Below are 23,202 nucleotides of genomic sequence, written 5' to 3' on the forward strand. Positions count from 1 at the left end.
AAGAAAACCTATGAAAACAAGTATAAGACTCTTGTGAAGACAGAGTTTACCTGGCGGGAGCAGACATGGAGCTAGGGAAGGGGAATCCTAGAGTATTATCTCTATCTCCTCGTGGCAAGCAGAGGATGCCTAGGGTGCCACCAGTGCATTTAAGAGAGGGGCCTGAGAGCGTTACTGAATTCAGGAGGTCGAGTTCACAGAATCGGCCATCCCTTTGTAGAAATATTAGGCTTATTGCAATGTTTTCTGTTTGAGTTGTTCCATCAAGACCAAGGAGCATGGCTCTACTCCCTCGGGAAAAGAAGCATGCACTCCCCTGGGATAAGGATATAAACTCCCCCTGACTGATGGGCATTCCTGTTGCCAAGTATCAGAAAAAGAGGTGGGACTTGGGGAAGGAACTGGAGCTCAAAAGCAGAGAGAGAAAGCACTCAATCATAGGCTATGGAAGCAGAGCTCAAAACGCAGGCCTCCTAGGGCAGGGGATTCACCTTTCTCTCCTGATCCCTCTTCCTGGGCCAAGCAGTACACATGTGTGTGATGTCCTCCCCTGCAGGAGGACAGGGCAACTTCAGTCACAGGGAAACAGGCAGAAAACTAAGAGTCACCTCCAGGCTAACTGCAAGTAAACTGTTCGGTAGGGCCCACTATCCAGTTGCCTCTTCCTGAGTGTCCATTTTCATGGTGTGGCTCCCACACTCTGCCTTGCACTGTTTGGGCCAGAGCGGAAACTCCCGTGGCTGGCTCCAAGGCAGGAGAGGTACGTCTGGGCGACCTCATGGACTCCAGGAGACTGCAGTGCTGCAACCATTCTTGCCCTCGTGGGGTTTCCACCTCCACTCCCGGCCAACTGGTACAGTTTCACTTTACCGGCGGAACACACAGGGCTGCCTTAAAGACTCTAGCTGGTATCTCACTAAAGACGTCTTATAGCTGATGGGCGGGGGCAGATAAATGGAACTCAAACCAGAAAGAGTAAAGGACCACCATTTTCCGCCTGCTAGCACGCAAACCTTTCCATGGGATCGAATGAAGACTCCTGACAGTTCTACGGATTAAGTGAGTCCCTCTGTGGGTAAGAAGACATTGAGGCTAGGGAGATGAAGTTAACTTCCCTAAGTCCCATCTGGAGCTGAGATCTGAACCTGCCTCTAATTTGAAAGCCGGGGCTCTGCCTACATCACATTGTCTCTGCGTGTCTCCGATAGTGAGAGTCTATGAAACAAGATGGGGATGTTTGCTCCATTAAACCATAAATATCAGTAAACAATGTGGAAAGCCACGAGGCCTCCCTAGAAACAATAACCAATCAATCTGCAATCAGTTATTTAAATAATTACCAGAGATGTCAGTTAATGGAGCCTGTGTGATAATGGAGCCTAGACAGGGCTCTGTATAGTAATTTCTATGCCATTCAGTGTTTTTATTGTCTCTACTCCCCTACTCCAGAAATTTGGAAAGCTTTATTTCCTAGAAAATACTGCATAGAAAATAAAGCCCATAAAGAGAGGCTAAAAACAGGAATGACTAGCATGATCAGATAGCTTTGCTGGTTTATAATCACTCTAGAAATCACACTGGGAGAAAACACGGTCTCAGCTCCACATCCAGTTCACGGAGACAAAGGCTAGCTAAACAAGAGCTTATTCTACTATGCCTGCACTCGGAACATAAGGCTAACTGGAATGCCTACTTTAATTTAGGTAATTAGAGTATCAGTCCCTGAAAGAAAATTTGCTAAATTCAACTGCAATTAATGGACTTAAAATGGCAAGTTCGCTTTAACCCAAAGAACATGAATATTTTATGTCTTCTGTACTCTACTATAATGATAATAGTTCTACTGTATATATAATGCTACCTTAGCCCACACCATAATTTGTGTGAGATTAAGACACTACTACAAAATGGAAAATATACTTCATTCTCCATGGGAATATACGTGAAGGCAAATATCTGCAATCAATGCCCAAGTTTCTTCCTTTTCTAGAACTCCTGACTTCCCTTTGGTAGAATAATTGGATTCGGAATTACTTGAAGGCATCTCTGGAGTTCTCCTGATCCCCAAACAGTAAGTTACAAGTCGCTTTTCAAAACCCTCAAACTTAAATGGACACAGAATGTTGAAACATCGTTTCAGCTTTTATTTCTCAAGTCCTCCAGGGCTACTGTCCTTTCTTCCTGGGGTTCCCACACACCTGGGTCAAATGGGAATCAAGTCCAGGCAGCAGAGAGATCCGAGGCCATGTAAACTATGGCTAATAGACTCCCTGCAGAATGAATGAGGCTAGAGGAAAGCATCCCTTTGTCCTCTTTGATAGGAAAAGGGCAGGCAAGGTGCCAAGTTTTAGACTTTACCTCCCTCGTGACTCAATTCATGAGGAATCGCTAGGATTTGGTTTTAACAAGGCATTTTGGTGAAGGGCTATTTACAAGACCCTGCAGTGTCTGGCCTCTGCCTCTTGCTTGGCCTTATGTCAGGACACCCTCTCCTCATTAGCCTGATCTGGTCACACTGGTCACCTTTCACGGAGTTTGCTGTCTCCGCACAAGCTGTGCCTCCCTGCCCTGCGCAGAGGGGCTGAATCGGACATGTCACTCACGTTTCTTCCTCAGAGGGGCTTACTCTGCTCCTGTGTCTAAATGAGGACCCCTGTGTATGACTTTCTGTGGAGCCCAAAAGAGCACTTTTTTCTTCAGGGCACTTCTCACAATTTGTGATTTTCCTTACACCTGGGTCTTCCTCTCCTCTTAAGACTGGGAGCTTCAAGGAGACAAGAACTCTGTTTCATTGACCTGGCAGGCCTGGCACAGAGTAGAGTAGATGCTCTGCTTATTGAACAAACATTGTAGGGCAGCTTCCAGACCTGGATGACAAAGGATGACAGGAGGCCCCAGTCCCCACTTTTGCATGGAAGCAGGTGCCACTCTGGCCCAATAATAGGAAGTACCCCAGGACCTTGAGAAAGCAGCACCACTGTTGCGGGCACCGGGTGGCTCACACTGGCTGGTGACACCAGTGAGGATTCTTCAGTCTCTTGGGCAGGGAACTAGGGGACACCAGTGAGCTGCCACACGGTTACCAGCATTGAGAAAGTGATTTAAGGACCCCTGGGACACAGCCCTTTGGGGACTCCCAGTAAGTAATTTCTGCTCTTGCTGGTTAACAACTATTTAGTCTGAAGACATCTGAAGTGCATGGATATTTCAGATTATGCCAAGAAGCCTGACCTCTTCTATTTAATTATTGCTAATTAACTATAGAAAGCACTGCTCAGGGGCACCTGGGTGGCTCAGTGGGTTAAGCCGCTGCCTTCGGCTCAGGTCATGATCTCAGGGTCCTGGGATCGAGTCCTGCATCGCGCTCTCTGCTCAGCAGGGAGCCTGCTTCTCCCTCTCTCTCTGCCTGCCTCTCTGCCTACTTGTGATCTCTCTCTCTCTCTCTCTGTCAAAATAAATAAATAAAATCTTTTAAAAAAAAAAGAAAGCACTGCTCAGATTTAAATTATAAAGTTCTGTGTTTTGGACATTTTAAAAAATCCATCTTAAAAAAATATTGAAAATGTCTCTTACTCATTCCTTACCTCATAACAATTTTCATGAGCACTAAGTAAAAAAGCCATTTTTTTTTTTTTAAAAGAGATCCTTGGAGCTCCATGTCAGGGGCTGAGAAGCCCATTCATGTTTCCCGAATATAGTGCTGTCCAAATCATGTCCTCCAATCTGTATTCTACTTTTCTATTAGCTGTTAAATTTCCAGTGCATGCCATTCTCAACTCACCACTCAGTCCCACGGACAACTCAAAATGAGTTGCAACTCAAAATGAGTTCTCAACTCAAAAATGAGAAGCAAAAGAGTAAGAGAAATATGCAAGGAATTAGTAGCTCCTACGGAAGGAAAGCAAGGTTAGCACCTAAGCCATTTGGAAGGCTTCTCCTGTCCTTCTGACCTTGCATTTCGCAGGCAGATGAAAAAGTGAAGAGAACTGGCAGAATTCTGACCCCAGATGCATTAATCCAGCGAAGAGGGTCATGAACATATTGAGTTTCTAAAGACCCAGCTAACAATCACCAACGGACAAGAAGTCTCAAAATCTGTTACAAATTAGACCTCCTGGGGGTCTATTACTGAAAAGATACTTTGAATGGGATGTTCTCATCTCAAGTAACAAACCTCTTAAGGCTGACCAAGTTCCCAATGGGTGAAGATGAAGGCACTTTGCTATTAAAAAGTGAGGCCAAAAAAAGAACCTTACTCCCAGTCTCACGGGCAGCTCCTTCTTCGTGGTCTGCCACAGTGTGCCTGGGCAGTAGGGGGATGGAGCCAGGCTGGGAAGTTTTCCCCCGAACCACAGATTCTTCCTGGATGGTTCTATGTCTCACCAGACATGAAATCCTCCAGGAACACCTGCATTTATGGAATGCTTGCCACAGCTTACACAGTACAGTGGCTACTTCTGATGAACATGAGCTCCAGAACAGAATCGGGCACAAATGTTAATGGGAAAAGTGTGAATGTGCCAAGTCAAAGTCTCTCCTGATCTTGAAATGAATCTGGGGTGAAAACATTCTTATATACCTTTTGGATACTCAGTTTAAGGAGTGCAAGAAGAAAAACTATGTTTTTTGGGGTTTGGCAAGACAGTCTGCTTTGTTTTAAAAAAAATGGTAAGCACATGCAAGCTACAGGATCAAATTTAAGATTATAATTAGACAGGAAGCTGAAAATAGTGATGACAAACCCACATTGCGTCAAAAACGTTGACCTAATTTTCTTTCTTGGCTTTAAAATTTTTTTTTTGATTGGGTGAACGAGGAGTTCTATTTTCTGTAAGAAATTAGGAGGCGGTACTTCCCCTTCATCTCAATGAGTAGAGTGAAAAGAATAGCAAGGATTTGATTTGGGATTAGGAGATTTGCCTGTCAATCTATTAACAAGCACAGTTGAACACGTACATGTATCTACAATACTATACTATTGATGGTATGGTTAAAATTCACATGGGCCCAGAGATTTCTGAAGTGGGCACACACACACACACAGTCACTCACTCACTACACCTAAAGACAGATCAATCTACTATCTACTAATAGGGAAGAATGTTAGGAAAAGAACTATTTAATTTAAATCCAACACACCTGGTAGTCACACACGCACACAAAAAAATGGTAATATTAGAAAGCCTCAGTTTCCTGCCCAAGAATAAACCTACTTTACTTTCACCAGAAAGATATTCTCACTCTAAGTAGGGACTGGTTATTTGGGAGTTTAATGTAATTCTACACTTAGAAAGTTTGGTTAGATTGAATGTAAACCTCAGGCATATCAGATTCTAGAGTTAAAACACAGATTAAGATGAATTAAAGCAGGACAGCTTAAAGGAATTGAAAAAAGCCAGACTGCTAATTTAGTGAATATCTAAGACTAATCCACTTGCAAGCTCTTGTTTCATCTAAGTGAAATTAAGTACAGATCTTAACTGGAGTCTACCTGTATCAGTGGTTTTAAAAAGGAACCACAATTCCTAACCAAATAAAAAGTGACAAAGTTAATTAGAAAATTAGGGCTTACTGTGTGGTTTACTGCTGCACTAATTCATAATCATGTAACACAGAAACTGAGAAAACCTTTGAGGAAATTACAGGTGTTATTCTATGCTTTTCTAGAAGTCCTGGAAATAACATCTGCCTGTATTTTGAAAGGGTTATTTTTGTTTTTAAGATTTTTATTTATTTCAGAGAGGAGAGAGACAGAGAATGCAAGCATGGTGGGGTTACAGAGGGAGAAGCAGACTCCCCGCTGAGCAGAGAGCCAGATGTAGGGCTCAATCCCAGGATCATGACTTCAGGGAGCCCAAGGCAGGTGCTCACCCCACTGAGCCACCCAGGTGCCCTTGAAAGCTCATTTTAAATTGCCTCCTCGATCCTAAATCAGAATGTCTTTATAAGCAGTTAAGTCAGCCAATCACTTTCCTTATCTATCTCTGGCTGGCCAATGACTTTCCATTAGAATTTGTAGATCAGTAAACAGAGGGGGTGGGTGGGGCTGACACCAAATCTCCTCATAAGTGTGGGCAGCTTATTTTAATTTCTTTTATTTAATTCCCTGATTTGGGGGGAGGTGCAGGAGGAGTATGGTCATCAGACTATAAAAATTATGCTGTTAAAGTAAGAATTATATCTTACTTCAGTCTGTCTTTCTATTGCAAATACTTAAAAATATATTAACTTAGGTCTGTGACTAAAGTAATGTCAAAAGTGTGTGTGTATGCGTTCTACAAATTTATACAGACCTGTTTCCAGCCCTTTCCAAAGAACTCGATTTCTGAGTATTTTAATTCAGCTAGAACTGGTTGTCATTCATCTGAATGCATCATACTTTTCTATGAGATAGTCCAGTTTAACACTCGTAAGTATTTTTAAATAATTTCTGTATACTAATTTTTCATGTTAAAAGAACTGATCCTGTGTTGGGAATGGTACCCTCAATGAAGACTTTTTAAAAGAAAAAAGAGATACTTGGGAAACCAGGAGCAATGAGCTACAATCAAATTTGTAATGTGGCATATTCCTGAAAATGGTAACGCTGTGCCGTATTAAACAGCTCATCTATTTCTGGAAAATACATATAAGGAAAGCAATCAGCATAGTTCTCCCAAGCCCCTTCCAGTCCTTAATTCCCTAGACTATTAAACTTAACATACAGACAACTTTTAATCAGGAATCACTCAACTGTATTTATTGACATCATTCAACTAACCCCAAGCCTGTCTAAAACCCAGAAAGGGCATAAGGAGTTTTCTTCCTTTTTTTTATTATCTGTCACCACTTGAAAATCATAGGCCAGTTGTATAATAGAGACAGTATTTTTTTTTATTTTATTTTTTTTAAAGATTTTATTTATTTATTTGACAGAGAGAGATCACAAGTAGGCAGAGAGGTAGACAGAGAGAGAGAGAGGAGGAAGCAGGCTCCCTGCAGAGCAGAGAGCCCGATGCGGGACTTGATCCCAGGACCCCGAGATCATGACCTGAGCCGAAGGCAGTGGCTCAACCCACTGAGCCACCCAGGCGCCCCGAGACAGTATTTTTTAATGGAAGTTTTTCTTTACTGAATTTCAACATCAGTAAACATCACAGCATAGCCACTGAACTGAATATAAGAGAATATGTTCACGCTTTCCCAGGACTTTCATTGTAAAAGCATACTGCTGCTCAAGAAATCCCAGCTCACTCACAACAGCCTGTACTGTCCCTGGCCATAGCTGGGGGAACGAAGCACTTCATACATCAACTGCATGCTCGCGACCGAGCAAAGTTTCTGTTGCTTGCACACTTTGGAGCCGGAAGATACCTTGCTGTTATCCAGAGGCACAAAAGCTGAAGGCCACCATGAGGTCTATCGCTTCCTGACCTTCAGTCATTTTAATAAAAACTGTACTGACTCATGGTGGTAAAGATTTATACCAGCGAAGTATCGCCACACATCTATACCATTTATACACACTCAGTTTTAAAAAGTTAACTGGCACAGTTTTAAAACAGACTCTTAAAAAGGAGAAAAGATTCAAATAAGGCAGAAAAGCAACAGAGGTCAGTGAGATTGGAAAAGATACAGACGATGCAATAAGCCAGAACAGTCTCCAAAGGTTACTGCAGGCAGAAACCAAAGAGGTGGCCAGGAGAGTCTACTGGGTATAGGAATTACCTGGGATGCATGTTAGAAATGCAAATTTCTACACTCATAAGCCCAAGATTCCAGATTCCGTAGCTCTAGACTGGAACCCAGAAATGTGCATTTTTAACAAGCACCTAAGATAAATGCGTTAGGGACATCTCAGGGTGCAGGCTTTGAGACAAACACTGAGGCTTCAACAAGTACAAGAAGAAAAAAGGCCTTCTAGGCCAACCATATTTCTTTCCCAAGACTCAAAAGTCACGGGAGAAGTCAATTCTTAGGAAAAGGAAAAAGGTGAAGGGAGCAGAGAGACAGGAAAGCATTAATTATGGTGAATCGCTCTTCGGTTTTGAGAAGGTACAACAATATTTGTATTGTTCCAATTAGCCATCCAGGGGCTATGCCAGCATGAAGTTTGCCAAATGGAATTAACTGTATTCATTGATCCATAGGCATCTTTACTTAGTGCCTACATGTGCCAAGAAGGGCAGAGCTTCGATAAAATAGAAGACTCACCCTGCCCTAAAGGCACTCTCAACCTCTAGACAAAGAGAAGGCAGGCACTGGAAAGAAGACGGTGAAGGCCACGGGTCCCTAAACGTGGTACAGTACAGGTCTCTGGTGTTTGCCACACAGAAAAGCTGTCTTCCCGGATCTGTTAAGAAGAGGCAAGCAGCAGAGCCTTCATGGAGATGACATTTATGGTACCTCTTGAAGGGCAGACAGGTTGTGAACAGGATTCTCATCTGCAGGAAAAGAGCACTCCAGGGCCATCAACAGTCTGCCCAACAGTCCGCTGAGAGAGCTCTGAGAATCTATATAGCTAATATCAGCTTCCAGTGCGGTAATAATGAGTCAGGCTGGTCAAACTCCACCACAGGAAATTGTATAAATGATTGCAGAAACACAGCTCCCTTCTCAGGAAAAAGAAATTCCAACAGCTGGTTCTAAACCTCCACTTAAAGGGAAAAAAATATATATATATAAAAATTAAAAATTAAAAAAATATAAAATATATATATGTGTGTATGTATATATATGTGTAGTATACACACACATAGATAGATAGATAGATATAGATATAGATATAGATATAGATCCTAAAAACCAGGAAATGGTGGTATCAAAACCCAGCAAAAACAGTCAGCAGGCATTTTTCCAGAAGGCAGCTGCCCAGCATTCACGCACTGTGGAACCTGAGCCCCCAAAGGGGGCCTTTGCAGGAGCTGCTGAGCATGATGGACAATTGGCTAGCTTCAGACACCCACTGATGTTCCTTCTACTGCTGAGGTTATAATGCTCGTTCAAAGGAGACTCAAAAATATGTCTCGGGTTGCCTGGGTGACTCAGTCGGTTAAGTGTCTGCCTTCAGCTCAGGTGATGATCCCGGGGTCTTGGGATCGAGCCCCACATCAGGCTCCCTGCCCAACAGGGAGTGTTTTTCTCCCTCTCCCTCTGTGCCTGCTTGTGCTCTCTCTTTCTCATTTACTCTCTCTTAAATAAATCTTTAAAAAAAAAAGATCTTGTATCACAAGTCCTGAACAAAATTCAGAATTTTTATTGTCTTTTGTACAGGAGTTGGAGTTTTGTTTGTCACTTTTTCCCCTGTGCTGCTATTGCAGAGGAAACTTCTGATCGGCTGTTTTTTAACTAGAAGGAAACAAGTTGCTCTGCTTGCCTCCCGGTAACGGTGATCCTTGGGATCCCTCCTTGAAACAGGTGAAATGAGGACTCAGATCTGGTCGATCTTCATTTAGCAGCCATCCCAGGCAAGCAACACACCCAAATTTATAAACGCAGATCACCAACCTCTGCATCTTACCAAGTTAACTTGTTTTTTAAACCAACACCCCCCCCAGGAAGCCCTGCCAGTCCTATTTGTTTCCACTGACTCAAGGCCTAAAAATGTCTTCTGCTTCTTGCCTGAAGGTAGAGCTGTATTTAAGCTCAACTGAAGTGCGTTTATGATTTCAGCCTACACACAGTGCATTTAATCTCTGCACCGCTGTGCTTTTGCACAAAAGCAATCCCTCCATGTCACTGCACCGTTCCTTCTGCAATCCAAACCATGGTTTGTAAAGGTTCCCACACTAAAGGCAGATCGCCCTGAAGCGAGGGGCTAAGGATTTGTTGTTAACTTATGTTCGCTACATTACAGTAAAATCCTAACATTTACTGCTCTGTAACATATACTATTGCTTCTTTCAGATTTTTTTTTAATGTTGCTATAAACATTTACTCTAATTCAAGAGAAAATTCTAAAGGGGGAGAAAAGATTTTTAATCTCTTTAAATGTTAACCCCTTTTTATTACAGAAGATGGAAAAACACATGAAGAAAGCATTCAGATCTCTGGAGGCCGACACTCTAAGCTGAACCAGACTGGTTTTCTTTTTTTTTTTTTTTTTTGGGGTGCAGTTGTCAAGTTGAACATATTTCATATTTATAAAATGCTACCTGAATTCTGTACTCCCCAAAATAAGATCCTTAAGATACTAGGAACCTATGCTCATAAAACCCTTTGTTCCTGAAGTAAATGTTATGAGATACCTGTGTGTTTAAGAATGACATTTGTTGATCTCTAACAAGTGTTTCTAGAGCACCAGCTGCGTGAAGTACAAAGTTTGGGAGGGTGGGAGCAGAGCACTTAACAAAACAGATAAAAATCCTGCCCTTTAAGAAACTTAGGCTCCAGGGGAAAATCCTATGTAGTTAACTAAATAAATGAAACAGACAGCCTATTACACCCAGAGAGACTTGGTAAAATGATTAAATGAGGAAGGGGGGTGGAGGGGGGTGGATGGGTTGCAATTTTAAGTAGGTTGGTCAGGGAAGGCCCCTTTGAGAGGCAGTATTTAAGCCTTAGGAGGTAGGCAGGTGTACTTAGGGAAGGAGAGATCTGGAAGAAGGAAAAGCAAGGACAAATGCCACTATGGCTGGGGTGGAATGAGCAACAGGAGAGCAGAAGTGAGGGATGAAATCCAAGAAGTGACAAGGGACAGATGATGCAGGAGACTGTAAGCCCCTGAGATGCGGGATGGAAAAGCCATTTGAGAGCTTTTATTTAAAGTATTAATGTGATCTGGCTTCTTAAAGAGTTGAGATATAAGTCACATATCATAAAATCCACCCTTCTAAAGCGCACAATTCAGTGATTTATAGTATAGTCACAAGGTTGTGCAACCATTATCACTTCTAATTCCAGAGCAACTTCATCACCCAGTAAAGAAACCGCATACCCATTGGCGGTCACTCCCCTTCAGCCCCTGGTGATCACTCATCTACTTTTGGACTCTATAGCTTTGCATATTCCAGACATTTCATTTAAATGGAATCACATTACATGGGCCTTTTGTATCCGGTTTACTTTGTACCCGTACAGGCTGAATGGAGGCAAAGACAGAAGTAGGAAGACCAGCAGGGAGATGAATGCAGTAATTCACGTAAGAGGTTCATAAGAGAGGCTTGAAATGGGATGGGAAGCAGGCTGGGAATAATGGCCAGATCTTGGGAACATTTGGGTAGACTGACCATCAGGTAGGAGAGAAAGAAGAATCAAGGACAAGGCAGGTTTTTGGCTGGAGCACTCAAATAGAGTTGGCATCAATCCAGGGAGCAGGGCCAGGGGGAGCAGGAGGAAACATGAGGGGCTGGATTCTGATGTTAAGTAAACCTGGGACGCTACCGGCCTTCCATGGGGAGATGCCACGGAGGGAGCTGGACAGGAGTCTGGAATTCAAAGGAGAGGTATGAGCTGGAGATACACATTTGGGAATTAGAAAACGAAAATATTAATACCATGAAACGAGAGGAGATCACCAAAGGAGTGAGGGATTACTACAGAAAAGAGAGACACGCAACCTGAGTCCTTGGGTTAATATTAGTTAACATGAGTCTCATGTTAATATGTACAAGTCAGTGGGATGGGGAGCAACCAGTGAAAAAGCCTGAGAAGGAAACAACCAATAAGGTAGGAGAACCAAGAATGGAATCCTAAAAACCAAACAGAAAAAGTTCTCATGGAGGAAGGCATAGTCAACTCTGCCCAGCACTGTGGATGTGCCTTGTAGCGGGAGGAACAATGGAGTCACTGGGGGGTTGAGGTACTGGACGGTGGCCTGCCCTCACTCACAGATGAGGGATCTTCCCTCTACTCCTCAGGCTCACTCTGCTCCAGCTGCGCCCACCTCTGCTCCAACTCAGGGCTCATCCCCTGCTGGGTGGGCGCCTTCCCCAGGCAGGGCTTTGCAAAGGCACAGGGTGAGAGGAGGGGGCAGGTCAAAGACCTGACTGCAGTGGGTTCAGGAGACAGAGGGAGGAAAGGGATTACAGTCAGGGGCAATTCTTGAAGAGTTTAGCTGTAAGGGGGTGGAGACAGAGCTGTCTCGGGGGTGGGGCAAAGAGAGAACTTCCTGTAAGAAATAAAAATGTAAAGAGGGAAGCAGCCTGGTGGTGGGTGTTAAGCAGGGCAGTATTGCATGGAGCACTGGGCTTGGTGCATAAACAATGAATTTTGGAACACTGAAAAAAAAAATAAATAAAATGTAAAAAAAAAAAAAAAGAGGGAAGCAGAGGATAAAGGAGAAGGCAGAGAACTGCTGGATAGGTTCGAGGGAGACAGAATTACACACTTTACCTAACAGTCTGCAATTAAAATATAAACCACCTACTGATAAATGAAAAACAAGTAAGGATATGCTATCCCCCCTCAACAACCCCCACCAGGAAACCAAAAAACCATCAATTAAAAGGATCTGGGTCTACTTTTCCAGGCTGAAGATACCGAATTGATTGTACAGGGAGGGTTGGGGTTAGGCTCTGGGCTTGGGAGTCATAAAAGCCAAGTTCAAAGATCATGACAAGCTACAACATCCCAGAAACTTCTTTTGACTTCCCCTTTACACCCATTAAATATGGATTAAAAACAACCTGTCCTTTTACCTTATGGAATTGATGCAATAATCTAGTGAAATTCGCAAAGACTTTAACTCTTAGGTGTCCTATCGCTGTAGGGCCTTTTTAGTGCTATCAGAGGAGGAGGAATTGTATCCTTGGTCTAATTCTCACACCCTAGGTGGGGAACTCCAAGGTGGGGAACAAAGGCAAAATCAAAACTTTTTGGCAGAATAAGTATGACAAAGCAGAAGCTTTCCGATACTGTATTTAAAGCACAGTAAGTTGTACAGGAATTATGCCCTAATTTCCACCTTTAAAAAAACTCAACCTCCAAAAAATCCTTCAGTTTAAATTCAGCTGCGCCGGGGGGGGGGGGGGTGCGGTGGGTAACACTGATTTGACTGAAGGCATGAAGCAAGCCCATGCTTACAAAAACTTGTGACCCAGTATCTTTCCATGAATCTCTCTTACTCTTCATGTTCCCTACCACCTGCCAGGATCAACTCAGTTCAAAAGACTATTTCATCCTTAACTTCTTGCCCAATAATGGACATTAATTAGCAGGTGTTTATAAGAAAGTTCTTATCTTTATTTATTTTTAATTCAGGCAGCTTCATGTATGGACGATAGTTCTTGTCAGGGAAAACACACCTTATAAGGGATCTTGATCAAACCACTAACTTTCCTCCTGATTTTGTCAGGTCAAGTACAACATGAAGGTAGAGGCTCACTTTATCTAATGAGAAAAGTATCTACATATATCAAGGAACTGTTCACAGAAAGAATTCTAAGATGGAATTTACTGTAGACACCAAAGCTGAGCTGCCCTCATTGTTCAGGCTCCCCCTCATGTTCAAACTAAACATTTTGGTAGCCATTCAGCTGCCCATGAGATCTCGCAAGATTCTAAAGGAACGTGTGAGAGATGGAATACACAAGGAAATAAACACGCACCTGTATATATGTGTATGTCACATTTCTTTCAAAATATGTCTCTATCTCTTTATATATGCACCACTTGGCAGAGGAGTTAGAGCTTCCCTGGGGAATCAATATGTATACCATATACAATTAAAAGGAAAAGAGCTCAATTATTTCTAATTATAAAGGTATCTTCACATTTATGACATATCGTTTGTCAATAACACAAGATAACACGTATGTATCAATAACACAAGAGATACAGATTCTTTCTCAGAATCCTGATCTCCCACTAAAACCTCAGTTACTCCCTCAAGTAATTCACTTTATAATGACCTATATTATAGAATTTATAGGAACAGATTACTCTGACTCTGATGGGTCAGCATATCCACCTCAAGCTTCCTCAGTCACAGTCTTCAGCATTATTGGGGAAAAGACTTATTTTGAGCAAGTGATTTTCTTTTTAAGTTAAAACATGTCATTTAAGGGGCCCAAGTCATTTTTAAATTATTAGTTATTTTTATTAACATATAATGTATTATTTACCCCAGAGATACAGGTCTGTGAACCACCAGGCTTACACACTTGACAGCACTCACCATAGCACATACTCTCCCCAATGTCCATAACCCAACCACCCTCTCCCTACCCCACTCTCCCCGGCAACCCTCAGTTTATTTTGTGAGATTAAGAGTCTCTTATGCTTTGTCTCCCTCCCAATCCCATCTTGTTTCATTTTTTCCTTCCCTATATCCCAAACCCCCCAACCTGCCTCTCAAATTCCTCATGTCAGGGAAATCATATGATAATTGTCTTTTTCTGATTGACTTATGTCGCTCAGCATTAATACCCTCTAGTTCTATCCACATTGTTGCAAATGGCAAGATTTCATTTTTTTTTAAGTGAGTTTTTTTTTTTAGATTTTATTTATTTATTTGACAGAGATCACAAGTAGGCAGAGAAGCAGGCAGAGAGAGGAAGGGAAGCAGGCTCCCTGCTGAGCAGAGAGCCCGATGCGGGGCTCGATCCCAGGACCCTGGGATCATGACCTGAGCCGAAGGCAGAGGCTTTAAACCACTGTGCCACCCAGGCGCCCCAAGATTTCATTTTTTGATGGCTGCGTAGTATTCCATTGTGTGTGTGTGTGTGTGTGTGTGTGTGTGTGTGTATAGATATAGATATAGATATAGATATAGATATAGATATCTATCCACATCTTCTTTATCCATTCATCTGTTGATGTTGATGGACCTCTAGGTTATTTCCATAGTTTGGTTACTGTGGACATTGCTGCTATAAACACTTGGGTGCACGTGGGGCCCAAGTCATTTTAAGCATCAGTTTTAATTTGATTATTTTTAAAGGACATTTTATCGTCATATATACTATCCTAATTACATTGATAATTGCAAATAATATAATTAGTTAATGTCACAGTTAACATTAATAACATATTAACTAATTTTAATTACTTAGGGCCATCAATGTGAATACCCAGTGATGGGCTCCGTTATAAAATCTTCACAAATTTAGGATTATCTGAGGAGCATGGACCGTCTCATGCTCATGCTAGGTGGAACCAGGCTACACTTTTTCTTAGATGACAGCATCTGCCTCTTACAGCTTCTCTGCTTCCTGTGCCCTTTGGGGAGTCCATCGGTCATGTCCTGCTCCTGACAGTGAGTCCTGTGTGTTCTCAAAGCAGTAGAACCGGAGCCCGTGCCCAAAGTAAAGCTCCACTGCCCCAACCCAGTGGCATGGCCCCGGACAACACACAGAATCCCTTTAGGAATCTGTGTCCCTGTCCGTACAGTGAAAGAACTGGCCTGAATGATCTTTAAGTCCCATCCAATCTTAAGACTTTTGTGATGAATCTTGTTAATGGTTGGGAAAATTGATACCTATGTCCATTGGAACTATGCCCAACAAAATTCTGACATAGAACCTTAGACGTTCCTGCACTTAGAGGTTCCGTGCACTTGGTGCATGGAAATTTACAGTCTCATATTTTTGCTATATGTGGGCTTTTGGGTCTTCTATTCTCTTTGTTATATTTCTAATGAGTGAGGTTCATATGAAATGGGACAGAATTACATTAAGAGCTTTTTAAAAAAGAAGATTAAATATGACTCATACATGCTTCCCCCACATAAAAGAATTCAAGAAGTTTTCAAAAAACGGAGTAAATTATTCCTTTATGAATACTTCCATTCCTAAATGCATTTCCATTTGATAGATCAACAAAATGACACTGTATACTAAAAAATGACTTACCTATAACTACATCATGACCATCAACCAAGCCAGCGGAGAAGAGCTCCTGAGATACGCCATCTGCCGTATCTGTTCAAATGTGAAATGAATATGTATTAGTAACCATAAAATAAAAATCAACAACCCAGGACAATGTAAAAGATATTTTTCATTTATGAAAATCACCCATGTGTGTTTTAATTCAATAATTCAGATTCTATCAGAAGGGAAAATCAGAAGCAATATAAAATATATTTGGCCATATACAATTTGCATCCTGGTATTTATTCAACAGCGATTAAATGAAATTATGATTTCATTTTCAGAGAAACATTTGCCCTTTGGCTACCACCTGACTTAATCCTCAAACGTACCTCTGTAAGTTAGCTCATAATGGCCCCCAATGACACTGCTTTTCTTTCTTGCCAAGGTTAATTCCAGCCATCATCAATCCTTCGCGATCATTAGTAGCTACTGAGTCAGAATTTATGGCAAAGGTTGAACAGGCAGTACTTGACACAACCTTATATTTGGTACAAACAGCCTTTGAGCTTGTTGGACTATTAAGATGAGCTATTTGAATTTATGCTATTAAGAAACTCCTTTAACATGACATTGATCATTTGATAGCAACAGATTCATTCTCTTAGAAAATGTGGTTGTATAAAAGAATGTAGTTTCTCAATGATAAGTGACAGGAGTTAGAAATCTCATAAAGATGGGACTGAACAGACTGTAGCAAGTGAATATAACCAAAATCACTTAATTGAAAGGTTATGAATGAACATGGTAATATGAGAGAAGTCTGTTCGAAGACTTTGTAAAGAGAAACTGGTAAATGGCAGTGTGCTCAAAAGAGCCATTACGAACCCCTGTGTTTTTACAAGGGAGAGGACATGGTCCCCATGGCCTTCTGACGTTATCACAAATGTCCAGAACTGTAGCTGGGTAAGAAAAGACTGGCTCAGCAGCTGCTAATAACCTAAAAGAAGGTTTGACCTTGAGTGTGTCCCAAAGTCAGGGAGCACCTCCATGTATCGCTGTTGAACGAAACAAGCATCTAAACGGAGTGGCAGTTTGCTCTGCCTAAGGCTGCCCTCGGAAAGTGTGTGTGCACGTGCATAAGCGCTCACGTGAGCATGTCACGGATGGTAAAGTTATCTTTCACATTGGTGGGTTCTCACGTGTTTAGCCCAGTGTCTGACACAATAATTACTCCATTAGTGGCAGCCATGATGATGACCCTCAGCCAAAGACCATCTGAAATGTACCTTCTGCTCTAACGCGCTCTCTTTCTCCCTTTCGTACACGGCCCAGTCTCCAGGATCTCCAGTAAAACACTTTCAGAGCCACTGTCTACTCGATGCATGTTTAAAGACATTGTGGCAGTCCATCATTTTACTCGTTCCCTTTTGTCATGAGTGACATGGAATAACATGAAGGAAATGGAAAAGAAAAAAGGAATCTTCCTCAAGTATGAGATTCCATAGAAGGTGGGCTTATGTCGGGGTTCTTCTTACTATTAGAAATACAGAAAAACAACTTATAAAATTCTCTCAGGGATAAAATGGTTTCGTAGTGTGGTATTTAGGGTGAGAGGCTCTATTCTGCATGTGATGTAGCTTCACAACGTCGACTGGAACATGCTGGGCTCATAATCTCATCCTCCTGGATGCTGCCAGAAACTCCTCCATAAAAAGCATGTTAAATTAAGGTGCCTACCTAGTAGGAGCAGGGCACACAGTAGGCAGTGATGGCATTTCTCTGGACTGATCATCTATCAAAACCTCTGGATTTGTTATTACCACCACTAAAGTATAAGTAAGATCCTACATCTGAGTAAGGAGCTATGCTCACGGAATGTAGTTGAAAATGGAATAATCAAGCAAATCCACATTGTGGGCTATCACTAAAACAGTACCAAGGCAAAGGACACTCCCAGCAATTAAAGTTTGTAGCATCTCCTCTTGTTCTCAGGACCCCGGAATCCCAGATGAGTTGCTTTCGAATAGCACAAGGGTCAAGGGTCATGCTGGCCATTTTTGACCCCAAAGGGAAAGTCCACGTTTGTGGGCCATTAACCAAGTAATTTGTATGCATGTAAGTAATATATCAGTAATAGTTCATAACAGAGACTGGGAGGGAATCGGTAACATTTTTCTTTAAGCTGCTTAACGTTCCTAATGTGTAAACAGGATTAAATCAACATAAATAATCCTATAGGCTCTGGTCTACAGAATATACAGCAACATAATAAATGCAGACGGCTCGCTCTCAAGTGAAGACAGAGAATATTTGCTCTGTCTGTGTTATACACCCTATGACGTATGACACATTTATGGGTGTGTACAGCACAGACACAATATGCAGGCATGAACAGTGCAGACTGCATCTGAAATGCAGACAGCATCGGCAGTCCCAGAGGGACAGTGATATATCCATGCTGTTTTTGTTACTAATGGCCTGTTCCCACCGCCCAGGGAAGGCCAGCTATCATCAGGAAGCCAGCCTTACAGTGCTTTCTGGGAAACAAAAGCAGACTCAACCCACAATGTCAAACGAGGTTGCCAAAGCCAGCACAAAGGGCCAGATGATGCTGAGAGGGCCATCTTCTCCCCCCAAATCCTCAACTTGGAAATTCATTTCTTTGTGATCTCTTGAAATTCAAATTCATTTTTACTGCCACTGTCAAATTTAGATAATTAGATGGGGGGGGGGGCCCTTGAGAAAAGCATCTGTTCTTTTACGCACCCTATTTGAAACAGTTATTATGTAATTACTAGATTTTTATCACACTATTGGCTGGTCAATATTCTCATATCATGACAAAATACAGAGCTTTTGGAATAATAGCAGTTGGTGCTGTATGATTTCATAGACTGACTTTAAACTGCCCAGGATGGATGTTCCCAGAAAGGAAGATCAATTAGCAAATTTATCGGGGCCTTATTTGCGTATATTTTGTAACAAGTATTTCATATGTTACTTTAATTCAAATAAACTGGGAATCATTAAATCTTCATGCTGACAGGGGACTAGACAACAGGGCCCGCAAGTCTCCGCCTACATTTGGCCCAGGAACTTGTTCTGTCTGGCTAGCAGTGTTGTTGTTGTTGTTTTTAAACTGAACGTGAACAGACAGGCCTGTCTGGTTTCCTGAAATCCCCACCGTTTGCTGTGACTCCTGTACATGTCTGAGTTTACGTCCTCTTGCATTTCTAACAACGTAATGTTAGATTTTCAAAACTTTAGCAAATACGACTTATTTAATCGAATCAAAACTTACATGGAGCTCAAATACACAAATAATTTTGGAGTGTTATTAGCTTAATGTATATTAATATATTCAAACATATGAGCCTCATGCATTGTGTTTTAAAAGATTTTCAATATAGACAGTGAGGCTGCTTTCATGTCCTTAAAAATCTGAAGCGAGAGGTCCGGGAGAACAGTAAGTCTCAGCATTATAGCATCTGATTTTCACCTCTTTGGGTTATTCTGGTTATAAAGCAAAGAGTGGAAACAGCAATTTTTGCTTAACTAAGAATCTCATGGTCTCCAAAGGCTGTTCATATGTGTTACTTATCCATTAATTAACCAAAATGACTTGAGTTTCTCTTGCATAGCAGGCACTTAGTCAAGCGTAAAGATACAAGAAATGAGACAAGGTCTGCGAGCCCCCGGCATCCAGGAGCTGAGAGGGCAAGCAGCCTGCCCTGGAAGGTGCTCGAATGGCAACGTTCCTACCGAGCTCTGTGGATGAGAGGAGAGGGGAGAAGTAGCGCACTTTTTGTGTGACATCTGACTTGCGGCTCACTTCTCACTAGGACTGCTCTGTGCTGCTCGGTATTCACAGGGTCCTCGAGGCCCTACGTCACCGTGCCGGTATTCTTCACGATTGAGCTCACGTATTCCATCTGTACGTGCATGTAAAGCATGCAGCATGTCCCAGGAATTCATGCAGTCAGCAGCGGTCGGTCCAGTTTGGATTCTCCCCCATTACTGCAGACCCTCCCGCGCTCCCTCCCGTCTTCGTTTTTAGAGAGAGCGGTTTTGAATAGCAAATGATCGTCGCACGCTTGTAATCAATTTCTTCGATGCTCTTTGCAGCAATAAAATTATAATTTCAATTAAAACTTACCTCTTCCTGGAGTAAACTCAAACCGTATGTCATTAAGTTCCTTTCTGGAGTTTCTGAAACACATAACACATAGCACATTAAAATCCAGTGAAGGACAGTTTAATCAAACTAAATGTATTCCAATTTTTACAAGATGCTACTAACATGTAGACAGCATTTACAGTTTTGGGTTACCTCCGAGTACTTCCTCAAAAACAAGAGATAGTTATGACAATAATAAAGGGGAGATATTTAACTGATTGAATTTACCTTATATAAACATGTTTACTTCACAAAATTCCAAAAATAAAATGTTCTTTCATAAAATCTACACTTAATCAGTAACCTTAAATATAATTCCATAGTTAAAAATTTCAGATTTCAGTCTAGGATGAACATTATTTGAGACATTTTTCATATCTTTCCTGAAAATAGTATTTCAGCAGCTATTTTTCAAAGTGAAACAAATAGGAAAGATAGTCTCAGTGGTAAAGCTTATGACAACACTGTGCATTAAATCATGCATCAAAATGCCCACAAGAGGATATGTATTTTGTTATTAAAAATTTTGATTCCAGAGTCCTGGGGATCGAGTCCCGCTTCCGGCTCTCTGCTCGGCAGGGAGCCTGCTTCCTCCTCTCTCTCTGCCTACTTGTGATCTCTGTCTGTCAAATAAATAAATAAAATCTTTTAAAAAAAAGGCAGTGGGCACCTGGGGGGCTCAGTGGGCTAAAGCCTCTGCCTTCGGCTCAGGTCATGATCCCAGGGTCCTGGGATCGAGCCCTGCATTGAGCTCCTTGCTCAGTGGGAGCCTGCTTCTCCCTCACCCTCTGCCTGCTGCTCCCCCTGCTTATGTTCTGTCAAAAAAATAAATAAATAAAATCTTTAAAATTTTTTTTATCTACATAGAGGGGAACCCCTGAATGTTGTGAAATTATCCAATGAATAAACTTTTTAAAAGTAATATAAAATGCTTACATAAAGCCCTGTACTATATACATACATATGTATATTCAATCCAAAAACTGACACTAGGGAAATATGGCCCAAGTAAATACCTAAGATATAAGTTTTATTTCAAGAAATGATATAGGGCAGTGAGCTATAATTAGAATGGTTTTAAATTCCCATAAGAACACTAAAATATTATGAGTAACTCTCAACAGATGTTACAATTAAAGGTAATAAAAGTACCGTAAGAAATTTCAGTAGGAAACAGGAAATACTAATTTCTACGAACACTCAACTATTTGGTCAGCTGCCAAAGATCCAAGAGAGACAGAGATGGCCTGAATGCCCATCACAAACAGCCTCCTTCTGGTGCCAGGAGAGTATGATCAAATCCTGTTTAGTTCTCCAGTTTGGGACTCTAGAACTCTGGGTAGTATCTCCAGGTCTCTATGTACAGCGCCCACATCATGATGCCACCAGTCTCTGGGCCTTTCTTGGTCTCCAGCCCGAGTTTGGTTTTTCAGGTCTTATGACATCCTACCACACTAAATGCAGGAGGCCCAGAAAAATGACAAAAGCAAGGTACTGACTTAGAGAAAGCCCTTCTCCCATGCCTAGAGAAGCTGGCCAAAGTCTGCACTTTTCCACAACAGATAAGTAAGGGTTAGGAATCCAAGGGATGCCCAAGTTCAGGCCATAGTCATATAAGAGCCTTAAACCACTGTGCATCTTTTCCCAGGTGACCTGACCTTGACTGTAACTATTCTTCTCAGAGTTAGAATAGGATGGAGGAGGGGGTGATAATAGCAGCTGAAGCTGGCTTCTTTTAACATCTTCTTTTCAGGACCAAGGACCGAAAATTATGGACTCTTAGGCTAAAAAAGTAGACACAGGACCATCATATGAAATTGCAGACAACACAAGACGGTTCAGAGATCATCTTGGACACCAGACCAAGTGACCCCGCCTGGGAGATGGGGCAGGCCATGAACAATCAGTGCCTACCATTGTAGGGCTGTTTGCCTGTGGCCCTGTTTATCTACCAATGTCACCACACATTCACATAGTGCTTTCATATACATCAGCAGTTCTCAAACTTTTTTTTTTTTTTCTTTTTGTAAACCTCTACAACGTCTGGCTTAAGATAGATGGGTTCTTATTCTTGCTTCTATATTCAATCTGCTGCAATAACACATATCATGTTGCCAGTCGCTGGAAAATTCCACTCTAACTGTTGAAATAATGAGAGTAAAAAAGGCACACAATTTCTTAATGTTATTATAAAATTAGTTTGACCTCATGGGCTCCCTGGAAACAACTCAAGGACCCCCCCACCCCAGGATCATAGGACCACACCTTGAGAAACACTGATACCAAATCTCATGAATCAAATCTCATTTGATTCCAGCAATCAATCTTTGAGATATGCAAAGTAGGTACTATTTGTTTTCCATTTTTTTAGATGAGCGCATTCAATGGTCTTTCCAAGTTGACAGATCGAGTGGCAGACTGAGAACCAACAATTCTACACTGGAAATACCTAATGCAAATACAAAAAAGCGCAATTCTTTTCACTTTTGAGAAAAGCAATATTCCTCAAGATTTTTCACATTACCATAAAAAGATCAGCAAGTGTTCTTTTATTTAATAGTCTTGGTTTTATGTGCTATATATCAACAAAGGTTGAATTAGAACTAAAACAGTCCAGTGAGAGAAAAAAAAAAGATCATTAAGAAAGCAACTATTTATAGTGTATTTAATAATGAAATGACAGGAGGAGGAAAAAATGAAAAAGAATTTGATTTGATGCTAATTTAAGTCATTGTTCCTTCCCCCTCTCTCTCTTTTGGTCAGTCTTGTCTAAGTAAGTTTGTCCTACTAAGGCTATCAGAAGAGAGGTATAAGAACTGTATCCAGAATATCATCACACACATCCTGATTTTTTCCAAAATTAATACCACAGAAGCAATATCCAAGACCCATAATCTCTACATCAACTATGGCTCGAGTTATGGAGGTTGCCTAATCGAGTCATTCTTTTATGACTCTGAACCTAAAATACTTGCCTTTGAAAAGATCACAGTGATTGATTGTGAGTAGTAGACTTGTCTCATCAGGTTGAAATATAGTTGGAAAAATGCCTAATTGGATCTAACTACTGAAGGTCATCCTTTTATAAAGAATTAATCTTTTCAGACTCATACTTAACACCTTTAATTGAAAGTACATTTACTTTAATTGATATGGCACAGGATATTCTTGATTTCAAAGAAGCTGAAAATAGGTATGATTTAAGGCCAGAAAATGTCTGTGCAACTTTATAGAGGAAATGTTTAACACTCGAGAGTAACAGCTTTAAGAACCAGGCTACCTTTGATAACT

The 23,202-nt window shown here is 41.4% G+C and overlaps 1 protein-coding gene across 2 annotated transcripts in view; it reads right to left on the reverse strand.

The window, feature by feature from the left end:
- The window catches only part of STK39 (serine/threonine kinase 39), a 299,252-nt gene that overhangs the window by 45,280 nt on the left and 230,770 nt on the right, over window positions 1-23,202 (reverse strand). For both annotated transcript variants that reach the window (XM_059394116.1, XM_059394115.1), the window contains 2 exons: window positions 19,891-19,943; window positions 15,771-15,839 (listed from right to left, as the gene is read on the reverse strand). In XM_059394116.1, coding sequence (XP_059250099.1) covers window positions 15,771-15,839; window positions 19,891-19,943 — 122 coding nt within the window. The remainder of the gene's footprint in view (window positions 1-15,770; window positions 15,840-19,890; window positions 19,944-23,202) is intronic.

This window comes from Mustela nigripes, chromosome 3 (genome assembly GCF_022355385.1).
Source record: "Mustela nigripes isolate SB6536 chromosome 3, MUSNIG.SB6536, whole genome shotgun sequence".
NCBI classification, from domain to species: domain Eukaryota; kingdom Metazoa; phylum Chordata; class Mammalia; order Carnivora; family Mustelidae; genus Mustela; species Mustela nigripes.